Source organism: Lynx canadensis, chromosome F1, assembly GCF_007474595.2.
Source record: "Lynx canadensis isolate LIC74 chromosome F1, mLynCan4.pri.v2, whole genome shotgun sequence".
In the NCBI taxonomy this organism is placed as follows: domain Eukaryota; kingdom Metazoa; phylum Chordata; class Mammalia; order Carnivora; family Felidae; genus Lynx; species Lynx canadensis.
Genome location: NC_044319.2, coordinates 64,006,967 through 64,030,891, shown reverse-complemented (window position 1 = coordinate 64,030,891; position 23,925 = coordinate 64,006,967). Strand labels below are relative to the sequence as shown.

Genomic DNA, 23,925 nt, shown 5'->3' with positions numbered 1-23,925 from the left:
AGGTAGGAGTTGGCACCCATTATCCTGGCACATCTGTGTGCTGCTCTGGGGAAGATAGACCCGGTGCCTCGGCACTTGGCGTGGCTCCGCAGAGTTGGGAGAAAGGGGATAAAATTTCAGTTATGCGCGAGGAATGAGTCCTAGAGAGATTCACCGTACATCCTAGGGCCTATAATTGACAATATCGTACTTAACATTTTTCTAATCGGGTAGGTCTTAGGTTAAGTGTTCGAGGCCCACCAAAAACTAAAAATTGAAAGTAAAAGAGGCTAGAGGACACTTCTCATGGTGCCAGTTATGTTTATAGTCCCGACTGTGGTCAGTTTCACAAATGCATACTTCTCTCCAGACTCATCGAGTTGTGTGCCATCAAGGACGTCCAGCTTCTTGTATGGCGATTACACCTCCATAGAGCGTTGTAAAAAAAAAATTTATCTTGAAGATCTCAAACGCACAAAAACATCAGAGAATTCTGCTCTGGGGATAAAAGAATGAAGTTTTAAAATCTGAGCCGAATAGACTGGTAGGGAATGATGTAAACTGGCAAACCGGTAGGGAAGCGGGTCCCAGACAATGTATCCCTTCTCCTTTCTTGTGGTGAGGGTTTGTGAGAAGACTGTAAGAACTCAGGAGGATGCAATTTAACAACAGGAATCGTAACAATGCAACACTGACGCTCACGTTTATCGGGCTCTGTGAATACACCAAGGGCTGCAGGCACATTGTCTTTAATTCTTCCAGGACTCCACTAGAGGCTCATTTATCTATTTAAAAAGTATCATTGAACACTGTTTTCAACGTTGGTTTATTTTTGAGAGACACAGAGAGAGCATGAGCAGGGGGTGGGGGGTGCAGAGAGAGGGGGAGACACAGACTCCGAAGCAGGCTCCAGGCTCCGAGCTGTCCGCGCAGAGCCCGCCGCGGGGCTCGAACTCACGGACCGCGAGATCATGACCTGAACCGAAGTCAGTCGCTTAGCCGACCGAGCCACCCAGGAGCTCGGTTGAACATTTTCTAGGTGCTAGATCTTGTGCTAGGTGGTCAGGATACTGAGATGAAATCATTGGGGTCCTTGCTCCCCGAGAGCGTATGGAGTAGTCGGAGAAAGAGACATTAAATATAATAAATAGTCGATGGCATGTGATAGGCGACATGGAAAGTGTGACAGAATACAAGGGGATGCACTTCAGATAGAATGGTCTGAGGGTCTCTCTTGGAGAGTGACATGTATGCACCGACACCTATAGAATGAGGAGGAAGGAGGCAGGCAGAGAAGGGTCTGGAGGCAGATGTGAGCAAACTCCTCCGAGGAGCTGAAAGAGAATCAGAGAGGCCAAATCAGAGAGGGAGGGGTGAGTGGTGACGGCCGAGGTTGTAGATGCGCCAGGCCATCCAGAGCCACGGAGACTCAGTTTCTTTCTGAGTGACCGGGAAGTCCCGCAGGGTTCGTCTTAAGCAGACAAGTGAAGGGTCTGATTTATATTAAAGATATTACTCCAGCTGTCTTGTGGAGAATGGACCGGAGGGAGATAAGAGCAAACCTGGGGGACATTTGTTTGGAGTTTACTGTTGTAGCCCAGGTTGGAGATGATGGTGGGTTAATACAGGATGGAGGTTGAAGGTTTGGAGACAAGCGGGTTGATCTGACATACATGTGTGGAGGTAGAGTCCAAAGGGCCTGGTGACGAAACAGCTGAAGTCAAGGATAACTCCGGTTCCCGGTTTGAGTAACAGTCTGATCCCCATTTTTCAGTCTAGCAGACCAGAGCTCAAGAGGTTCCGTCACGGGTCCCGGGAGGTATGTCTAGTAAACGATGCGTGAGGGTTTGGGGATGGGTCCGTCCGATTCCGGAGACAACATACGTAACACACAGTACACTCTCCCAGCGAATCGCAGTCCTGCTGCTCTCTACAAGGAGAGAAGTCGTTGTCTTCTGAATTACCAGTCCCTGTCAACCGCAACCCCATCCGTTGCCAAAGAGAAAGTCAATATCCAGGCTTGTTCGCCGAGGCGTGTTTTGACCCGGAGCACATTAGAAAATGTTATTTGGGTCCCATGTTGGAAATGATGCCATTCCTTCGATATTTGACGTAGGCGAACAGGTTCCGGTCCTCAGAACTGGAAGTGATGATCCTAGATATTCAAGTTCTCCAGGCAGAAACCACGCTGTGTTTGTTCTCTCCCAAGGGATCGGGAGAAGCCATGTGCTTCCTGCCTTCCTGCTGAGACCCCTCAGCCACTTGGATGACGTTGCCGAGGGCAGTCGTCCGGGGAGAAATGGGCTTACTCTAATGGCAAAAAGGAAAATCAAGCAGGTTAATGGGGACCAGTGTCTCGGGCTATCTCTCGTGGCTATAGAGGAGGTCTGGAAAGCACTAAGTGACAGATAGGAATACGGAGCTAAGGCAAAACTGACTTAAAATTTTAATTGAAACAATTTAACTGAATTCAGGTAGGTTGGAAACTCAGTGATGGGTGACGGGCCTCATACAAGATAACTTCTACATTTTGGTGATGCCCTGAGACCTTCTACATTCCGCTGGTGTCTGTGCCATCTATCCCGTGGCCCCCTTTACTTTTACTTCCCTTATAAAGTTCTAAGTCTAAGGAGAGAGGTAAGCTGTGAGAACAGGGCACACTCACGGGCTCACCTCTTTGGACTGATGAACCGTGGAGTAAATTGTGGAGGAATCAGTGCTTTTCATAGGCGTTGGGTTACTTGTTTGCTGTAAAAAAATAATCATAGACATTCGGCTCACAGACAAAGACATATTTGTGCAGAGAAAGACAACGCAACACAGAGGGGCGATGTCAACATCCTCCAGGAGGAAAGGGTAAGAGAGTGTGTAGCAAGAGGGGCTGGCGACCAAACACCACGCGCTCTCAAGCCAGAGAAAGTTGAGTGACATTCCCCGAGGCCCACACAAGAAGCACAACCAGTGGGCTCGAGAGCCAGAGAGGGACAGAAGGGCAACTTTGTTGGCGGGTGTGTGAAGAAAGGGAAGCGTTCTTTCCTGCATCGGACTCTGCTGTCCTTCGTCCACCTTATGCCAGAGCGTATAGGAGTATTGTGTCTTTTGTCTTAGCTCCTTCGGCAGAAGTCCCCCATGCTCATGGGTTTTGACATTTAAAATGAACTAAGGAATATTTAGGGCATGGAGAAAACCTCTGAAACTCTCCAGAGTGCGATTTTTTTTTTTTTCTGAAGAAGTGAGCAAGTTGGCTGGAGAGCCGTTTATTGGGTTGTTGAGGGTGATGCATCTTGTCCCCAAGAGAGAATTAGAAAGGCAGCAGAGATATTTGGACCAGGGGGAGTACCCTTCTTGTCACCTCCCTTCGAGGAGCCTACCTTGGAAATACCACGAGGAGCTGTGTGAAGGGACATTTGCTTGGGGAACCTAAGATTTCTAGCGGGATCATCGCTTCCATCAGTGGGTGAGTGCTGAGTTATCTTGGCTTACTTTTCAGAAGGTGGATGGTGCTATTTAGAAGGGCCGACCTGCGGATGCTTTACTTTGGGGGTGGTGGGAAATTGCTGATGTGTGGCAAAGGAGTTCCTGGTGGCTGCCCAAGGCCATCTGCTGTGTTGCAGAGGGGAGGGGAGCGTTGAAAGCCGCTCACGCCTTTACCGTCTTCTACTGTTGTGAATCCTTGCCCCACCTCCCCCCCTTGAGAGAGGGTTTCTCAGTTCCTCTATTTCTACTCCATCCATGGCAAGAAACCCCCCTGCCACACAGTTGTGTTCTCTGGAAACTCTCAAATTTCATTGAATTCCGATCTATTCAGCAAGTGTTCACTGGGAACCGTGCTCAGGGAACAGAGAGGAAAACATCATTTTCACTTCCAGGCAGCTCGTAATTGAGCTGCCAAGGGACAAGACTTACTGATGCGTCACACAGTTAGAGGACCATGTAAAGTAGGGCGTGAGCGAACACATCATGGGGCGAGAGCCCTGGGGGCTGGCAAGGTCCCCCATGCAACGTCGTCGCTGCTGCCACTGCCTCTCCTCTCCTCCACAGTGGGGGTCATTGGATTAAAGAGATGACTGTGGTGACAAGTTTGCGTACGAAGACTCTAAAAACCGTGCCAATGATGGAATATAAAGCTGAAGGGACTCACCCTCTTTGGATGAGTGACATGAGCATACACGGTGTTCCCCGAAGAGATGGAGACATACTCTAAGTTATTCATGTTCTCTGCTGTTAACACAGGAAGGCACAGTCAGTATCCCGCTCTCTCAGTGTCCCACTCCACGGCACTTTGTGGCCCCAAAGAGGCAGTTGGTCGAGGCAATGCCCTTCCTTAGGGTTCATTCATTTTTGACACTCTTTGAAGTTCTGGGTTGAACTAGAACCTTCTCAGCCATGTGCTCTATTTCTGACCTCATCTCTTGGGGGGACGTGGTCTTGAGGTGTCCTAAAGCTTCAGCGTCTCCCTCTAGATTCACATGTGGACCAGTGAGCTCCCGGGACCAAAGAGCACTGCCTCCACAGGGGCCAGGGAACGCCATTGGCAAGCTTAATGGAGCCGGGTTATGTCACATATAAAGTATTAGGAAACTTCTCAGATTCTATTACAGATGGTTGTACTATGGATAGTTATATTATATTATATTTATTATTACTGATGAGAAACCGGAGGCTCAGGAAGTTCAATTAACTTGGCACAAAGTCAAAGAGGAAGTGATGGAACAGGAACTCGGATGCCTGCCTTCTGACTCTGAACCTCACGTTCGTCCTCTACACACGATGTCATGTATCTCTGACCCCTGAAATGAGACTCACAGCCAGTCTGAGTCCAGAGCCTGTGTTCCTGTCTCTGTATCGCACTTTTCTTTTTGGACTGGGTCTCCTCAGTGTTCAAATCCCCTGGCTGAAAGAGTGACAGGGTCAGGCAATTTGTCTTTGGACCTTTGATGCTCTAACCCTGTCCCTGCCCTGGACTTGCTGGTTGATAATGGACAGTGAGCCTTTCACCGGTACCTGGTTTCTCATCAACGGGGTGGGGAGCCACGCTCATCCCAACGCCTGAGATCCTTCAGGGACAGACATGCATAGTTACGGGTCACCTCTCTTTCACCATCTGGTCCCCCTGAGTAATGGTATTCTGACTCCCTCCTCTCTCATTACCCAGCCTCTGACTGGCCCCTTTCCTCCTTCACTAGGACCCCCCTCTGTCTTAGGATTGGGAGCTAAGAGTCTACAAGCTCACCAGAAGTCTGGGTTTGCTGAGCAGAGAAATGAAAGATGCCTGGAAAATAAAATCAGGGAAATGGAAATTTGTGAGTGCAGTGTAGAGGCCCCCACGCCCTACCCCTCGCCCACAGGTGTCTCTCTAGAGGATGTGGTGCAGGGGGACCCGAAGGGGAAGGGCAGCCAGGTCTTGAGGCTTGGTCATGCATTTTCTGGGGAAAATTAGCACGTGTGCGGTCACATCCCAGGGGCCGTCCCAGTGGACCTTCCTCCCTCCCTTTACCTCTCTTGCACAAACAGTATTTCTTCCTCCAAACAACAAGTAACACGATGACTGGACATATCAAAATAATAGTCACAAGTGCAATCCATAGGGTACCAATGGATTCATCATTCAAAAAATCTGAAAAAAGAAAAAGAGAAGAGCGTCTTTCTTCTGAAAAGACCCCTCCTGAGGGTCTCTGCTGAGCCTCCTCTGGGCCACCTTTGGGGGCTGGGTGGGTTCCGGCTCTGGGCAGCCTTTCTGGGAGTGGGAGTCCCTGTGGTGGACGGGGCAGGAGCCTGGTAGAGCCGGTGTGGGGAGCAGTTCCGACTTCCCAAGGACTTGGCCCCGGGGCCCTGAGTGGGCTGGAGGACTAGGGGGAGGGAGGGAGGAGAGGCCTCTGGAGGCAATGAGAGGTACGGAGCTGCGGGGGGGTGTTAGTTCTATCCCAGCAGTGTTGGGTGGCCTCCCCCTGAGCCCCTGTTTTGGGAAGTCACCTTGGGCAGGAGGGACATACCACATCCCACAGCTGCTCAAGGCTCTCGGGGAGACCTGAGACCGACTGTTACCTTTGCAGAGACTCTGGGTGGAAACAGAGAAGGACAGTTGGCTGACAGGATTCTCAGCTATGCAGGTGTACTTCTCTTCGCTGGAGTTCTTGGGGTCCCAGGACAGAGTGAGGTTGGCTTCTCTTATAGATATGCTTCCTGCGACCTCCCACCTTACTAGGTTGTCGTCATTCATATTCTCCACAGAGCAGGTCAGGTGGATCTCACAGGTCCCATTCTCGGATCGCCAAGTGTGGTTGGCCACTTCTAAGTTCCTCAGTGGTCCTGCACGCGGGGAAAAGGCCCGGCCTGAGACCAAATGGCTTGGTGTTCAGGCCATTGTGAAAAATACCCTTCCCACCGCAAAATGCTTCTGTATTCCTCCCAACACTCTACTGTATGCTATGGCCTGTCTACTCTGTAAGTAACTTGGCTTGTATTGCCTAAAGGATGGTGTCAGGGTCTGGGGTGACCAGTGATGAGGGACATCAGCATGAGACAGAGCAGCCAGGGGGAGAAGTGAGTGGGGACACACGACGGCCATCACCAACTAGTTGCGTGATTCTGGGCTGCTCAATTTACTTTCTGGGCCCCAGTGTATTCCTGGCATCCTTTCCAGTCTTGTACACTGGCCTTGTGTGAAGACGTTGGGGAATTCAACTGAGGGCCAACTGGCCCTTAGTCAGGGCAGAAGCCAGTAAACCAGACTCAAGAGCCCTATTCTCTCCACCATCAGAGTTCCCTAGCTGGGGTGGAAGATAAAAGCTCGGTGTCCTTGGGGACTTGTACTTCTCATGAATCTGCAGGAATGCCGGTCCTCATTGTATCGGATGCTGGCTCCAGCGAGGACAAAGAGATCCTGATGCGGAATGTCAGCAAGACAGAAAGGGAAATGTCGAGAGCCAAAAAACTAGAGAAAGAAGTGAGGGAATTGAACGAGCAAGTAATTCTGGAGAACCAAGAAGTACAATATATCCAGGCATTTGAGAAATTTCTAAGAGCAAAGATCAGAAAATATTGGCTATTGAGACGCCAGTAGTGCGGTGCCTGGGTGGTTCAGTCGGACTTCGGCTCAGGTCACGATCTTGTGGTTCGTGAGTTCGAGCCCCGCATCAGACTCTGTGCTGACAGCTCAGAGCCTGGAGCCTGCTTCACATTCCGTGTCTCCCTCTCTCTCTCTCTGCCCCCGCCCCCCGATTTGGGCTCTGTCTCTTTTTCTCAAAAATAAATAAACATTAAAAGATATCTTTAACAAATGTCTGGAGCTGTGAATCAGTAGGGATGTGGGAGTGGTACAGAAAAAGGCCACTGAGCGGGGCTTGGCCTGAGGTAACGATGACCCAGTAAAGAACGGAATGACCCCGACTGTCTGGTGGGAAGATAATTGAGGAATGCTCTAAGCTTAGAGGAGTAGAGGTGGGACATATTCTGACAGAAAGGAATTTCATGGAATGGAGAGTGTTGGATTTGGAGTTAGGAAGAACTTGGCCAGACTTACGGCTTTGTCATTTCCTGGTTATGTGACCGTGGAGACATTTTTAAATCTCTCCACGCCTTACACAAACTTACATGTGAGTTTCCTTATACGTAAAATCGGGCAACAATACCAACTTGTCAGGTCAACATGAGGATTAAATGAGACAGTGCCCAGTACAGCAATGGCAAATATTTGGCGTGAATATCACATTTCCCTCAACCCGTGTCCATGGCTAACCTCAAAAATCTCTCTTGTTACCTTTTCCCACTTAATGAATATAAAACTGCCTACCTGACGTTTCCACTTGGATATAATGTGTCTCTCAAACTGCACATGTTCAAAAGCATTCCTGGTTTCCTCTCCCGAACCTGGTCAGTCCATAGCCTCCCACACCTTGGTTGATAATCACGCCTTTCCAGTCGCTGAGGCCAAAAGCCCTGAAGCCACCCCTGACTTACCTCTTCATCTCACGCCACCACATCAGGATACCCTGGTGGCTTTACCTCCAAAGTATATCCAGAATCCAAGCACTTCACAAAACCCTCTGATGGTTCTCAGTCTCACCAAGAGTAGAGACCAAAGCCCCTGTGAAGGCTCTCAGAGCCATACGTGATGTGGCCTCTATTTCCATACTGACCTTGTTTCTTGTTCCTCTCCCCTCACTCTGACCCTTGGTCTTTGACCTCTTTGGCGTTCCTTGAGCCTGCCAGGCACAGGGGAGGCCTCTCCATTCAACTATCTGCATGGCTCACTCCCTCACCTCCAACAGGTCTTGGCTCAAATGCTATCTTCTCAGTCTATTATCACCACTCCATTTATTAAAATTTTTTTAAATAATTATTTATTTTTGAGACAGAGAGAGAGAGAGAGGCAGACTGCAAATGGGGGAGGGGCAGAGAGAGGGAGGCACAGAATCTGAAGCAGGCTCCAGGCTCTGAGCTGTTAGCACAGAGCGCGACGCGGGGCTCCAACTCATGAACCGCGAGATCGTGACCTGAGTCAAAGTCGGAGTCTCAACTGACCGAGCCACTCAGGTACCCCATGACCACTCCATTTAACAATGACTTCTGTTCCTTGTCACTCCTGATGCCAAAAGGTCCTGAGAAGGGTTTGGTGTTGAACCTCATGAGTATGGTTATTGCAGAAGTCATGCTTTGTCTTCTGACCAGTGGCTAAAGAACATTGTCTCAACAGTGTGATGGAGACTGATACGGGGTCTGTTCTCAGACTTTCCACCGGATGTCTCTCTTCTCTCCAGGGTCCTAGCACTGACTTGATGACCTCTGGTCACCCAGAGTGATTCTGCCTGTAGTGGGTTGAATGATGACACCCTCCCAAAAGATATCTCCGCATCCTAATTCCCAGAATCTTATTCAGAAAAGGGTCTTTGCAGATGTAATTAAGTGAGATGAAGAGATGATTCTGGATTATCTGGGTGGGCCTTAAATCCAGTGATAAGTGTCCTTGCAAGAGGAGAGCAGAGAGATATTTGAGACAGAAGAGGAGATAACATAGGGAAAGGAGGAGGCGATGTGACAGGGAGGCAGAGACTCGTGTGACACAGACACAGGCCAACAAACATTAAGGAGTGCCAGCAGCATTCCAGCAGAAACTGGAAGAGGCCAAGAACAGATTGCCCTCTAGGGCCTCCAGAGGGACGGTGGCCCTGCCCACACCTTGATTTTGGACTTTGGGCCTCCAGAATTGTGAGAGAATAAAATTTCTGATGTTAGCCACCGACTTTGTGGTGATTTGTTTAACAGCTTCAAGATATCAATAGACTGTCCCAGGGTGATTTTGCCCATTTGGTTGGAATTCCTGTGGCAGACTTTTCTAGACAACCTCTCTTTCCTATCATATTTACCTGTTCTGTGTCCTGTTCTTTTAGGGACATGACTTTGACCAATCTAACACGGTACATCTGCCAAATATTTAGGGGAATATAAAGGTTCACAAGTAACCTATTTGTGGTGACATCTTACTTTAACTGAAGTGCTTTTTTGGACTCCACGTCTTAACCCAAAGGGCTCTGGGTGAGTTTTAGACACCGTAGGCTCTCGGGTAGATGAGACGTACGGAATCTCGGTGACCTTCAAAGTTGCCAGTTCAAGCTTGAATCTCCTATACAACATTCCTGCTAAGAGATGGTCTTAAAGGCATTCAAGGCATCTTGAACACCACTGATTGCCAGAAGGATCTTTTTTTTTTTTCTCTGATACTGATTGGCAAGCTGTCTCATGGTTTCCATAATTTTATGTTGAGGACGTGAACCGTCTGGGGAAAATGTTCTTGGAAATTAAATAACCTTGTAGAAAAGATCTTTCTCGTTATCAACTCATCCTTACAGAGCACTTTCTAGGTACACCACTGTTCTGTATACTGATCATTCTCCACTGAGCCAGACGAGCCTTTGTGTAAAGGGACGTGTCATGCCAGCTAGTCACGTGGGAAACTCTCCCACTTACTGTCTCCTCTGTGACTGTAGGCAGGTTGCTGTGACTGACGCTGTGCCTCAGGGTTAAGGGTTCGTATCTACCTCGTGGAGTTTGGTGAAGATTACCCAACAGATACAGGTAATGCACGTGGTAACAGAGTCACAGCTATTTCACTTCTGTTACTTCCATTACATTTCTTTTTTTTTTTTTAAGTTTTATTTATTTAAGTAATCTCTACACCCAATGTGGGGCTTGAACTCGTGACCCCGAGATCAAGAGGGATGCCCTTCTGACTGAGCCAGCCAGGTGCCCCACTTCCATTACATTTCTGGTCAAGAGGGACTGTTTTTTTTTAAGTTTATTTATTTACTTTGAGAGAGAGAGAGAGAGTGAGTGAGTGAGAGCAGGGGAGGGGCAGAGAGAGAGAGAGAGAGAGAGAGAGCGAATCCCGATCAGGCTCCATGATGTCTACGTGGAGTTGGACGTGGAACTCGATCTCACAACTCTGAGATCATGACCTGAGCCGAAGTGAGAAGTCAGATGCTTCACTGACTGAGCCACTCAGGTGCCCCAAGAGGGACTATTTTATTGGGTGAGGGAGAGTGATGTGATTGGGGGCCAGGAGTCACAAGACTTAGGTTCTATTCTCCACTCTGTCACTCACTGGCCGAGCAATGCCATTGAGATTGTTTACTGCTGGACCTCAGTCTGACTCCAAATACTATGCTGTTTACCACTAGGCTATGGTGGTCACTATGTGACTGGCTGTCACATAGGATTGACATACGTCCTACCTTTCAGTCCATACACAATTAACCCCCATGCTTTCACTCACTGAAGATCCTCAGCTTGTAACTGGAAAACACTGTAGAGTTTTGTGTGGTTATCTGGGCATGGTAAGATCCTGCGTCAGCCATTGTCAGGTTGCTGAGCTGTAAGGAGTAGTTCCTGGTGAATTGCAGTCGGTCTTTCCGTTTTGGATTCGTCAGTATGATCTGCGGATCTGAAGGATCGCTTAGTTGTATGAAGGTTATAGATGTTCCGTTGTAAAGCCAGGTGATGGAATGAGTATCCTCAGATATAGGAAGCTTCAAGGGAAAAGTTACCGACTCCCCCAGAGTCCCATTCACCATCAGTGGGGTTGAGCTGGCTTGTGAAGCTGTGTTCCCTGTAAACACAGAAGAGAAATTGCTTTAACCGCCCCCCCCCGCCCCCCGCCGGCTCACCCCTTGCTCCCCACACCCTTTCCCTACCTCTGCCCATCTGTTAGAGCCTTCTGATACTGATGCCCGGACATATGATGAAGAGACACAGGGTTAGGAGAAGTGTGGCAATGGACAATCACAGAGGCCCCACCCCCAGCAAAATGTCTGGTGTTCTTGGATAATGGGAAGTTGGCCCAGATGGTTCTGGCCCAGTCCACCCTCATATCCTGGCTGGTCACTCTTGGGTCATGACCACAATATCTGACTCCAGCCTCTGAGTTCTCTGGGCCCGAGGTGGAGGGAGAGAGGGAACTGCGTCAGCTCCCTAGCATGGACTCCAGCAATCACAAGTCTTTGCTGATGAAGTTTAATGAAAGCTCAACACTCACTGATTATCTGCTGTGCCCAACATAGTAGGTTTGTGGGTGGGTGGGGTGGTGGTTAAAGGACTGATACTAGGAATTTATAGCTCTTTACATTCATTATTTCCTTCGATGCTGGTGCAATTCTGGGAGGCAGATCGGATGGATATTATCATCTCCATTTATAGATAAAAGAGCAGGGGCACAGATTGTTTAACTCATTTTTTTTTTTTCCCAGGGTCACACAGCTACAGAATAAGGGTCAGGATTCAGACCCAACGATTTTGACCTCACTTGCTTTTTGCTCTTTTTGTGATACCAGAAAGTATCTTTTCTATTCTCAAAGTGGAGGAGATAAAACTGATGAATACAGAAGCGATAAATATAACTTCAAAGGAATAGATGGTGGTCCTGTTCTCGTGAGCCTATCTCAGAGCCATTCATGTTTGAGCAAAAAAGGTGAAATGGTCGCAACGATTCTTTCTTTTTTTTTTAAATTTTTTAAAATGTTTATTTACTTTTTTGACAGAGAGAGAGAGAAAGAGAGCATAGGCAGGGAAGGGGCAGAGAGAGACACACACACAGAATCTGAAGCAGGATCCAGGCTCTGAGCTGTCAGCACAGAGCCAGAGCGGGGCTCAAACTCACAAACCATGAGATCGTGACCTGAGCTGAAGTCTGGCACTTAACCGACTGAGCCACCCAGGCGCCCCTGGTCACAACGATTCTTAAAGAGGATGCTTCCCAAGCATCCTCTGCAAATACGTAGCACGCATCACACCATTTTGTGGTCCTGTGTTTGCTTGTTTGTCTAACTGGCCGTGCCCTGGTTATCTTTCTATTTCGGCACTGTGTCTAACGTGAAGGAGGATCTGGAAATGTTTGAGTGAGTCAGTGAATATGTAACTGTAACCAGGACCCCCAACCTTCTCCAGATCTCTTACTTCTCAGGAGAAGATCTAAGCAGGGAGGAACTACCTCTCGGGATCCTGACGCTCAGCTCTTGGGCGAGCTCACACTGCCTCTCTCCTTCCTTGATGGTCGTGCAGAAGCCAGGCACTGAACGCTGCTGGTCATTCCCACCCCCCCGCCCCGCACCCCATCTTTCCCATCAGGGGTTTAACGTGATGGGGAAGATTTCTCATCTTAACCTCTCTTCCCTCTAGGAACGGCATGGGGGACGATCCCAAGCAAAATCTTGAGCAAAAGATGTATTTTGCCTTTTTCTGTTGTTGATCCCACTTAGTGAAAGTTTAAAAACAGGCAAAACAGATCTGTTGCTTGACGTCAGGACAGTGGTTACCTTTGAGGAGGAGCGAGAGAGAGCAGGTAGGAGGGAGCAAAAAGGGGGACTCTAGGGTGCTGCGAATGTCCTAGTTCTTGACCTAGGTCTAGATACTCGGATTTATTCATTTTGTGATAATTCATTGAGTTCACACTTAGGATTTGTACAGTTTTCTCGTCATGTGTATATTTCAGTTAAATATGTTAGAATGACGACAAAACCCAAACCAAACCAAAACAGTTACCATGACCTATGAAGACCAAAAGGTGGGGCGCCTGGGTGGCTCAGTCGGTTGAGCGTCCGACTTCGGCTCAGGTCATGACCTCGCAGCTCATGAGTTTGAGCCCCGCATCGGGGTCTGTGCTGATGGCTCGGAGCCTGGAGCCTGCTTTGGTTTCCGTGTCTCCCTCTCTCTCTGCCCCTCCCCTGCTCTCCTCTGTCTCTCTCTCTCTCTCTGTCTCTCAAAAATAAATAAACATTAAGAAAACTTTTTTTTTTTTTAAAGACCAAAATGATCTGCTCATGTTTGTGTCTTTGACCTATTTTTTCTATAACTCTCCCCAGACCGGTTGACTTTGCTCAAACTACGCTGGCCTGGCCATTCCTTGAGCAAGCCAGGGCTGGTTCACCTGCCGTTCCCTCCGCCCGGAAGGGTGTTGTCTCTCAGGTGTGCATGTGGCTCATTCTTTCATCTTTAGAAGATCTTTAATGCACACATTCCCTCTCAGAGAGGACCGCTCTTCCCTCATCACCACCCCTCACCCCTGTACATTCAGCTGCTTTTGGACTTCTTTTTCTCCGTAATACTTACCACCTAGCCTACTTTATAATTTGCCTTAAAGAAAAAAATTCTCTCTCCCTTCTGCTAGAATGTAAGCTCCCTGAGAGCAAAGGTTTCCGTCTGTCTTTTTCATTGTTGTGATCACTCTTGAACACTGTTTGGCACAGCATAGACCCGTAGGATTCATCCAGTGAGTATCTGTTGAGTGACTGGACACTCCGTTCTTTCTCTTGGAGGTTTTCTGTCCAAGATATTAAGGAGCAGATTCTCTTTTGTAAGGAGCCTGGGCATACCCTGGGGCCCAAGGACTGACTCCCCAGGAGCTGTTGCCTCCTGCCTAGCACATTCCTTGACGCCTCCTTTTTTTTTTTTTTTTTATAGATGGCAACTATTCATTGACCAAGTCATTCTTTCTACCATTTGCTCAGTTCTATGCCAGTTCAGTGAGTAGAGCTTTAGAACTCACGGCATTCAGACCATATGGACCAGATCCCTTTTATGGACCGGTTTCTGGGCTGAAGATTGGGAACATGAATAAGAAATGTTGGTCCTCTGGGCTCACCATGTCGAAGAGGAGCCTACCAGGCAAGCGAGTAGTTTCAGTGCAATGAGCTGGGTCTGGAGCTAGGAAAGGGCTGACTTCTGCATTGACCTTGTACGGACCATCAATTGCACCCGGTACACTCAACACCAAGTACTTCTTTCTTCTTGTTGTAATTGTGAGACTGTTTTCCTCTCTTTTCCAGAATCTTGGGGATAGAGACTGTGCTTATTATCTCTGTGTTCCTAGCACTTAACACAATTTCTAGCTCAATAAATGTTGACCCAACAGAGGTACGTGCTGTAGAGGAGCCCAAATAAATGAGCATCTGGGGCTGGGGGAGCTGGGGGTTGTCAGGGAACCCTTCACAGGAGCGATAACATCACAGCAAAGGTTCTGAATAAAAACAAGAGGTTCCTATGGCCCAACTATTTGTGATTCTTCCAAGAGTGCCCCGCTCTTTCTTTGCCCCGTTGTTCCCTTTGCCCGGAATGCCCTTTGTCGCTTTTTCCACCTGCTGAGTCCCTATTTATCCTTCAAGGAGGGGCTCAAATATCTGTTTGCCTCTGCTTATATTCGTGGGGAGTTTGTTTTGGTTCAGGGGAAGGAGAAAAGAGTCTGGCTGAAAAAGAGACCAAGGGGAAGAAGGTAGAGAAAGGGAAGGTAGAATTAGTCCCCTGAAGGTCTAAGAAGAAGAAAAAGGCTTAGGGCATTTTGCTCAGGGAAGGGGAAGGTCAGAAGTTACAGGAAATGTTCAAAAGCCCTTCTCTGAGAATTTTGGCACAAGGAGAGCTGCTTTGGGGTCCAGGCGATGTGATTCTGTCAGCAGGGAGAACCCCTCCACTCCGGAAACTCCTCAAAGCCTTTGCCCAGCTATCGGTTTTATCTTTTAGAAACCAACTAGTGAATTGCTGGAACAGGAAAAGAAACATTTTGAGTAGGACCCCCCAGGACATGCCTGGGCAGCTGAGTCATAAAGTGCCAGACAGGTACCTCAGCTCTAGGACAATATTAAAATCCCTGCCCTGGGACGGGCATAAATCTCATTAGCATACCGTATAATATATGTATAGGCACGTTTTCTGGGTGTGCATGTGAAGGTCTATGCCTGCCCATGACACATGATGATCAGGCCTCCCCCTCTCAGTATCCATCCCAGACCCCAATAAGAGGAACCTGCTTATCTACAATTTTTTTTCCATTATCCAGATTCAGTTTTTATAAAGTTCCCAATGCTTGATGTGGATATATTGGTAGCTTCTTGTGGTTTTAATTTACCTTTCCCTTACGATCAGTTACATTCAATACCTTTTGATATATTTATTGGCCATTTCCATTTGAATATTTACTTTAGTCACTTGTCTGTTGAAATCTTTGATCCACTTTTAAATGGATTCTCAGTTTTTTTCTTATTATTTAGGAGCTCTTGGTGTATTCTAGATACAAAATATATTTCGAAAATCTTTTTCTCCCACTTTGTGGATTGCCTTTTTACTCTCTTTTTAAAAATGCATTTATTGTTTAATTTACAACTAACTTGGTGCAACAATGATTTCAGGAGTAGGTTCCTTAATGACCTTTACCCATTTAGACCATCCCCCCTCCCACAACCCATCCAGCAACCCTGTTCGTTGTCTATATTTAAGAGTCGTTTATGTTTTGTCCCCCTCCCTGTTTTTATATTATTTTTATCTCCCTTCCCTGATGTTCATCTGTGTTGTGTCTTAAATTCCTCATGTGAGTGAAGTCATGTGATGTCGCCTTTCTCTGACTAATTGCTTATCTACAAATCTAATGCAATCTCTGTCAAAATACCAACAGCATTTTTCACAGAACAGAACAAACAATCCTAAAATTTGGATGGAACCGCAAAAGACCCTGAATGGCCAAAGCAATCTTGAAAAAGTAGAACAAAGCTGGAGGTATCACAATTTTAGATTTTGAGTTATACCACAAAGCTGTAGTAATCAAAAGACCACGTTACTGGCACACAGTAGGCACACAGGTCAAAGGAACAGAGCCCAGAGCCCAGAAATAAACCCACAATTATATGGTCAATTAATCTCTGAGAAAGGAGGCAAGAACATGCCATGGGAAATAAAAAGTTCTCTTCAACAAATGGTGTTGGGAACACTGGACAGCTACATGGGAAAGAAGCTGGACCACTCTCTGGATTAAAGACCTAAATACGAGACCTGAAACCATAACATTCCTAGAAGAAAACACGTCAACCATGGAAACATTTTTCTAGATACGTCTCCTTTGGCAAGGCAAACGAAAGCAGAATTGAACCGTTGGGGCTATACCAAAATAAAAACTGTTTCCCAGTGAAGGAAACCATCGACAAAATAAAAAGACAGCCTATTGAATGGGAGAAGATACTTGCAGATGACCTATCAGGTGAAGGGTTAGTAGCCAAAATATATAAAGAACTTCTACAACGCAACACCCCGAAACCAAATAATTCAGTGAAAAAATGGGCAGAAGAAATGAACAGTGTCCAAAGAAGACATCCAGATGGCCAACAGACACAAGATGCTCAACACCACTTGTCATCAGGGAAATGCAAATCAAAACCACAAGGAGATGTCACCCCACACCCGTCAGAATGGCTAAAATAAAAAAAACACAAGAAGTAGCAGGTGTTGGCGAGGTTGGGGAGGAAAAGGAACCCTGTGCACAGCTGGTGGGAATGCAAACTGGTGCAGCCACTGTGGAAAACAGGAGGGAGGTTCCTCAAAAAATGAAAAATAGAACCACCCTACGACCCAGCAGTTGCACTATGGGGTCTTTACCAAAAAGATACAAAAACGCGAATTCAAAGGGATACACACACCCCTGTGTTTACAGCAGCATTGTTAACAATAGCCAAGATATGGAAGCAGCCCGAGCGTCCATCGACGGACGAATGGGCCAAGAGTATGTGGCATGTACGTTCAATGGAATATTATTCAGCCATAAAAAAGAACGGAATCTTGCCATCTGCAACAACATGGATGGGCCTGAAGGCTATAATGCTAAGTGAAATCAATAAGTCAGGCAGAGAAAGACACATATGGTCTCACTCCTGTGTGGGATTTAAGGGATAAAACAAAGAAAAAAAGAGGCAGGCCACGAAACAGATTCTTAACTACAGAGAACAAACTGCTGGGCACTAAAGGGGAGCTGGGGCTGGGTAGGGCGATAGGGAAAAGAGGTGAAAGGAGCGAACAGCACACTTATCGTGATGAGCACTGAGTGATGCATTGAATTGTTGAATCACTACGTCGTACAGCTGAAACGAATGTAACACTGTTTGGTAACTACACTCGAAAAAAAGTTAGAGAGGGAGGGAGCCAAATCAGAAGAGGCTCTTAAAAACTGAGAACAAACTGCGGGTTGATGGGGGGGTGGGAGGGAGGGGAGGGTGGGGGAGGGGCATGGAGGAGGGCACCTGTGGGGATGAGCTGGGTGTTGTATGGAGACCAACTGGACAATAAATTTCATGAAGAAAATAATTAAACAAAAATAAAATAAAATAAAATGAAATGAAATAATTACACTTGAATTTTAAAAAATTGGTTTGAAAAAGGAAAAAAGGAGTCCGCTCACTCCTGTTTGGGGAGTCACCGCCTTGGGAATTATTCTCCGTGTTCTCCATATTTGCTGCAAATAGAGGACTTGGTAAGGCAGCTCCCGCCGGTGTAGCTTCTCTCTGTAACTCACCGAGGGGCCCACCCACATTGGCTCGGTAACAAATGTTGGTGACCCAGGTGGGACTCTTGTCCTTCTGAGACTCTGCCCTCCGATTCCCTGGTGTCTGGCGAAAGGAGTAGAGGGCAGTGTCCCCTCGTCCTGGGCTAACCCGTTCAAGCTCCCGGGGCCGGGCTGGAAGTGGATTCCTTGCGGGGTTCCCCCTCCTTGGTGCCTGTAACGACCACCGGTGTTGGGACCTCCCCCGAGATCCAGCGGCTGCACCGAGTGTTTTTATTCGGAAGGCTCTCTGCTGGCACAGGCCGGGTCTACGGCACAGATTTTAGAGAGTGTGTCACAGTCTGGGTGAACTGGGAAAGACCATTAGGAAGACTGCACAACCTGGCTATCCGGGAGGCTTGGGTGCTCCAGCCCGGCGAAACGGGAGCGATCGTTTTGAGACTAGTCAGAGGGTAAACTTGGCCTCTTCGCTGGGGACGCTGGACCCTGTTGTGCTGGTGTCTCGTGCTTAGAGTCCGGAAGATTTGCCGGACGTCTCCATCCCGGCTGGTCTAGTATCTGTGAGTATGTGTTTACTCAACTGACTGTTGTCGACTGTCTGAATCTCCACCCTGAGTGCCTGGCCGTTGTACACCTTGTCCTTCCCTTCTTTTCGGTACTGGCGATCTGTAAGTAGGGCCCCCAGTTCTCTGGTGTAACTTCACTTACTAACAGTTAAGATAGATGCCCAGAGTCCTCGGCAGTCTCCAAGACCTTTCTTTCTCTAGCCTTTTTCTTTACAATTAAAAAAAATTTTTTTTAAATGTTTATTTATTTTTTGAGAGAGAGAGAGAGAGACAGAGACAGAGAGAGAGAGGGGAAGGGCCAGAGAGAGGGGGAGACACAGAATCCAAAGCAGGCTCCAGGCTCTGAGCTGTCGGCACGGAGCCCGAGGCGGGGCTCGAACTCACGGACCGCGAGATCATGATCTGAGCCGCAGTCGGACACTTAACCGACGGAGCCACCCATGGGCTTTTTCTTAAGGATAAGCCACTGGAGGCTTAAATATTCTGTGAGCAAGATCGTGTGGCATTTGTGTCACCCCTAATCACTGTATGCGACCTTTGGAAGTTCAGAGGCTCTAAGGAAGGTTCCCAGAACATGGGACAAGTTCCATTCTGAACAACAGCCTGTGGCCTGTAGCCTCCAGCACTGGAAGGCTTTTGAATTTTTTTTTTTTTTCAACGTATATTTTTTTTTGGGACAGAGAGAGACAGAGCATGAACGGGGGAGGGGCAGAGAGAGAGGGAGACACAGAATCGGACACAGGCTCCAGGCTCCGGGCTGTCAGCACAGAGCCTGATGCGGGGCTCGAACTTAGGGACAACGAGATCGTGACCTGAGCCCGAAGTCGGACGCTCACCCGACTGAGCCACCCAGGCGCCCCCAGAAAATGGAACTTTAAAACTCAACAGCACATTGCAATGGAAACTATTTTGTAGAAAAGTAAGAGATCCCCTGTGTTCAGAAGCCCCAACCTTAGCGTTACCAGACCTTGAAAAGCATTTGATTTATATGGACGTGAAAGATAAGGTGTGGCTGTGGGGGTGTTAACACAGATGCTGGGGCCCTTAAATAAGAGCGTGGTAGCTGATTTCTTTGAACATTCCGACATGGTGGCCAGGAGTTGGTGTCCCTGCCTGAGATCTGGGGCAGCCACGTGCCTTTTGATCAAAGAGGTAAAGAGAAAGTATGGGTCCCCCTAGGACAGTCTGGACCCTGGTCTGTCTGGACCCTGGACAGTCTGATAAACCTGGTCTCCGGTTTATCAGAAACCAAAGGACATCTGTGGCAGTCCCAACACAGAACACGACAATATCAAGCCACCTGCCAGATCCCCCTCAGCTACGGCTGAAGCCGCATCATACTTTAAACCCAGCTACCCTGCTTCCTGACCTCGCTCCTCCACCCCCCACAGTTGCCCAGAAGGAACCGGTCAAGTCTCAAGTCGCAGAGATCTCCCAAGTGGATCCCTGGCCAGGGCGGAGGAAGGCCAATCTGTAGATGGGCAAGAAAGGCAGGGACGTGGTGTCCCTGCATGCTCTTGTAGAGGCCAAGAGGCCGACCCCAGGTCCCTCGGCCCGAAAGGCAGACATAAAGTGCTACCGACTAGCACTTTATTCTACATAAAAGATTCTAAATACACCTTCTCTGTCTTCCATGCCCATGGAGCCAAATGGAAGGAAAGGCTTACGAAACCTGGATATAAAGAAACCAACTTTGGCAGAGAGACCCGCGGGGTGTTGAAAACCGCGCACAAGTCGAGCAAGGTGCCCATGGTGCATTGCGAGTGCCACCAGAAAGGAAATTCAGAAGTCGTACAGGCAAGTAGCTTGGCGGCCGCAGCCACAGGAAGGGCTGCTAGGTCACGGGAGATTTTGCAGCACAGCGATAACCTCCTTGCCTCGTTATCAGTCCGCCCCAACCTACCCCCATGTGGAGACAGAGGAGGCAGCAAAACGGGGCTGAGGATGGGCCCTGATAATCAGATGACAAAGAGCAGTGGGAAAGTCCAGGGGCCCAAGCAGACTTCTTGGGGGCTTCTTAAGAGTGCACGTGATCTAGGGGCGCCCGGGGGGCTCCGTCGCTTAAGCATCCGACTTCGGCTCAGGTCACGCTCTCACGGTTCCCGGGTTCCAGCCCCGCGTCGGACTCTGAGCTGACAGCTCGGAGCCTGGAGCCTGCTTCGGATTCTGGGTCTCCTCTCTCTGCCCCGCCCCTTCTCTCTCTGTCCCTACCTCTCTCTCCTTCAAAAATAAATAAACATTACAAAAAAGCGTTTAAAGAGTGCACAAGATCCAACTGACGGTGGCAGAGAAGCTTCATGCCTGTGGTCAACAGAGACAATATACGGTCCAGGGATGAAAGAGATTATTATTATTAGCCGAGGCAAGTCAGGCTAGGGGGACACTGCCTGCCGAAGACTGGCAAACGGGTTTTACCGTCATGCCAGCTGCCCCTGGGGGTTTCAAATACTGGATATTTGTAGTTATGTTCACTAGATGGATTGAGGCCTCTCCCTGTGGGGCAGGAATGGCAAATGAGGTAACAAAGGCCCTTATCAAAATGGATATTCCCCTGATTTGGGCTACTGAGGTCGCTACAAAGCCATAATGCATTGGCTTTCCCATCAAAGGTAATGTCTGGGATAGACAGAGCTGGGGACATCACATGGAGGCCACACCCTGTACCTGGAGACCTCTAGAAAGACAGGACAGGACGGACACGTTATCTCCCACGGCTCTGCTCTCCTTGCACTTTCTCTTAGCTTCGGTGATGATCTCCCTGCCGTGATGTCTGCGCCTCCAGCCTCTAGCCCTCAATTTCCAGCCGCTCCCTGGAAATCTCACGGATATCACCCTGATGTCTTCAAATCGGTAGATCCGACCCTGAACTCCCCGCCTCCCTTCCCTTCGTCCCCCAACTTTATCACCTCTGGCGACTCTGTCTGAAATCTCCCTGCCCCTTCCTTCCACCATTCTTCACATCCCCATTCCCCGCTTGATTTTTTTTCCTCCTTATCATTTGTCACTGTCCACTATGCCATTTCACTTAGGTAACTTGTTTCCTCTGCTCAGATGTGAGCTTCACGGGGAACAGTTTTCACCCGCTCTGTTCGCGATGTGTCCCCAGAAGCTAGACAAGCAGAGCCTCCCCCACCCTCCTGGTGTCCGTCTTGTTAATTCTGCATCCATGGTGACTGTCACTGCGGCTGTGTCTGGGCACTGGTCACTGTTTCTCAGAACTGTTGCAAGAGCTTGCCACCTGCTGGCTAACGAAATCTGGGCCAGTTATTTAAATTCTCGTTGTAAAATGGGGTCAATATAGCACAAGCTCCCGAGACCTGTACTGAGGCTTATGTATATAATGCGTGCACAGTACTTGGCCCAGGGCCCTGAACAGAAGGCGTCAGGAAGTATTAGCTATTTTCATCCGCTACCCTGGCCTAGCTTTTCTTTTCTTTTTTTTTTTTTTTAACATTTATTCATTTTTGAGAGTGAGAGAAACAGAGCGTGAGCAGGGGAGCGGCAGAGAGAGAGGGAGACACAGAATCCGAAGCAGGCTCCAGGCTCTGAGCTGTCAGCACAGGGCCAGATGCGGGGCTTGAACTCACGGACTGAGACCATGACCTGAGCTGAAGTCGGACGCTCAACCGACTGAGCCACCCGGGTGCCCCATCTGGCCTAGCGTTTCTGTCTCGTCTCCTGCCCCGTCTGTCCCTGAAGCCTGTACTTTGGTTCCAGTAACCACCGGTGATTCCCCAAACATGACACGAGCCTTCCCGTTTTCCACGTACTGGTCAGTGGGGAACGGGGAGGCAGGACGGGCCAGGACTTTCTGTGGCCATATAAAGTTCTGGCAGCCTAGCTAGCCTCTGACATGAATCACAGGAAGGGAGAGCCAGCGATCACAGTAATAAAATAGGGCTATTTCCAGCGTTTGCCCTGTGCCTAGAAATTTTGGCCACACTGAACCAGAGGGTTTTCAATATTTTCGACGCGGACACTGAAACTCAAGAGGCATAAGGAACCCACCTGAGGTCACCCAGCAAGAGACTAGCTCATTTGGGGAGAGAACTCACTTTCCTAACGGCAGAACTCTGTATTTCACAGCATGCTGGTTGTAAACTCCAAACTGTCTGCTCTTAGAACAAGCTCACCTCCCATGCCCCGCAGATAAATGCAGACACAGGGGAAGCTGTCAGCTCCAAGGGAGCGCCTCGCGTGCCAAGTGGAGAGGCGGTGACACCCACCCGGCCCCGCGGGGGACAGACAGACACCTATGCATGAGTGGTGTAGACTGAGCGAGCTGCACAAAACCAGAGAGTCGCTCGGGGGGCTGCGCGACCACCCCCCGCATTTACCTGGGCCGAGGCAGGAGACCAACGCGAGAGGCAGGAGCAGATAGAGCATGACGGCGGGGCAGACGGGAGCCGGTGGCCTCCTGCGGCCGGTGTCCACCCTTGGCGCTTCTGTCATCAACTGAAAGTGGTTCTCACCCGGACTTCTCCTTCCTCTCGGAGGTGTGGTAAGCCCTCCAGCGCACCGACAGTCCTCATTTGCCTACTATTCTGTTTACTCTTTTCTGAGTGGAGTGCAACGCTCTTAAGTGTGTGACGTGAGTTGCAATTTTCATTTTCTGTCTAGTTCCTTTTTTCATTTTTTGACTTTTTTTTTGCCGGCGGGTTTGGGGGGGGGGCGCGGAATGGCCCAAATGACAGGTTGTGGTGTGGTGACCCAAGAGTCACTGTTGTAACCGTCCCATTCGGTGGCATGAATGGCATTCGAGGCCAATATTACAGGCTTACCTCGTTCTGTTGCGCTCCGCCTTGTTGAGCCTCACAGACATCGTGTTTCTCTACAAACTGAGGTTTTGTGGCCACCCTGGGTCGAGCCAGACTGTTGGTGCCATTTTCCAACCTTTCTTTACTCCGTGACACGTTTTGGCAATTCTCGCAGTCTTTCAAACTTCGTCACGGTTTTTATTTTTTTTTCATGTTTATTTATTTTTGAGACAGAGAGAGACAGAGCGCGAGCCGGGGAGGGTCAGAGACAGGGAGACACGGAATCCGAAGCAGGCTCCAGGCTCCGAGCTGTCGGCACAGAGCCCGACGCGGGGCTCGAACCCACGGACCGCGAGAGCGTGACCTGAGCCGAAGTCGGACGCTCAACCGACGGGGCCACCCAGGCGCCCCATAGTTTTATATTTTTACAGTGATCTGTGATCAGTGATTTTTGATGTCAGCATTGTAATGATTTGGGGGCGCCACAAGCTGTGCCCCTATAAGACGGCGAACTTGCTAGATGTTGTGTGTGTGCCGATGCTTCACCAACAGCTGTTCCCGGTCTCTCTCCCTCTCCTCGGGCCTCCCTGTTCCCTGAGACAGGGCAGCAGTGACATTAGGCGGATCACGGACCCTGCAACGGCCGGTAAGTGTGCAAGTGAGAGGCAGAGTCTCGCGCCCGTCACTTTACATCAGAAGCTGGCGGTGATTCAGCTCAGGGGGGAGGGTGCGTCCAAAACTGAGATACACTGAACGCTTAAGTCTCTTGCGCCAGACGGTTGGCCAAGTTGTGAACTCAAAGGGACAGTTCTTGAAGGAA

At 48.8% G+C, this 23,925-nt stretch overlaps 1 protein-coding gene across 2 annotated transcripts; it reads right to left on the bottom strand.

The window, feature by feature from the left end:
• Positions 1-1,044: 1,044 nt before the first annotated feature.
• On the bottom strand, positions 1,045-23,296 carry SLAMF6 (SLAM family member 6). Of its 2 annotated transcripts, XM_030303474.1 has the most exons (8): positions 22,686-23,295; positions 10,751-11,083; positions 6,025-6,288; positions 5,477-5,596; positions 5,213-5,251; positions 4,121-4,200; positions 2,653-2,727; positions 1,045-2,289 (listed from the first exon to the last, which is right to left on the bottom strand). In XM_030303474.1, exons 1-8 carry the CDS (start codon positions 22,798-22,800, stop codon positions 2,143-2,145), a joined length of 1,173 nt encoding a protein of 390 aa, XP_030159334.1. In that variant the 5' UTR covers positions 22,801-23,295; the 3' UTR covers positions 1,045-2,142. The 2 variants fall into 2 exon arrangements, with proteins under 2 accessions (XP_030159334.1, XP_030159336.1); XM_030303476.1 differs by lacking the exon at positions 5,213-5,251 and having other exon boundaries at positions 22,686-23,296.
• Between the last annotated feature and the right edge of the window lie 629 nt (positions 23,297-23,925).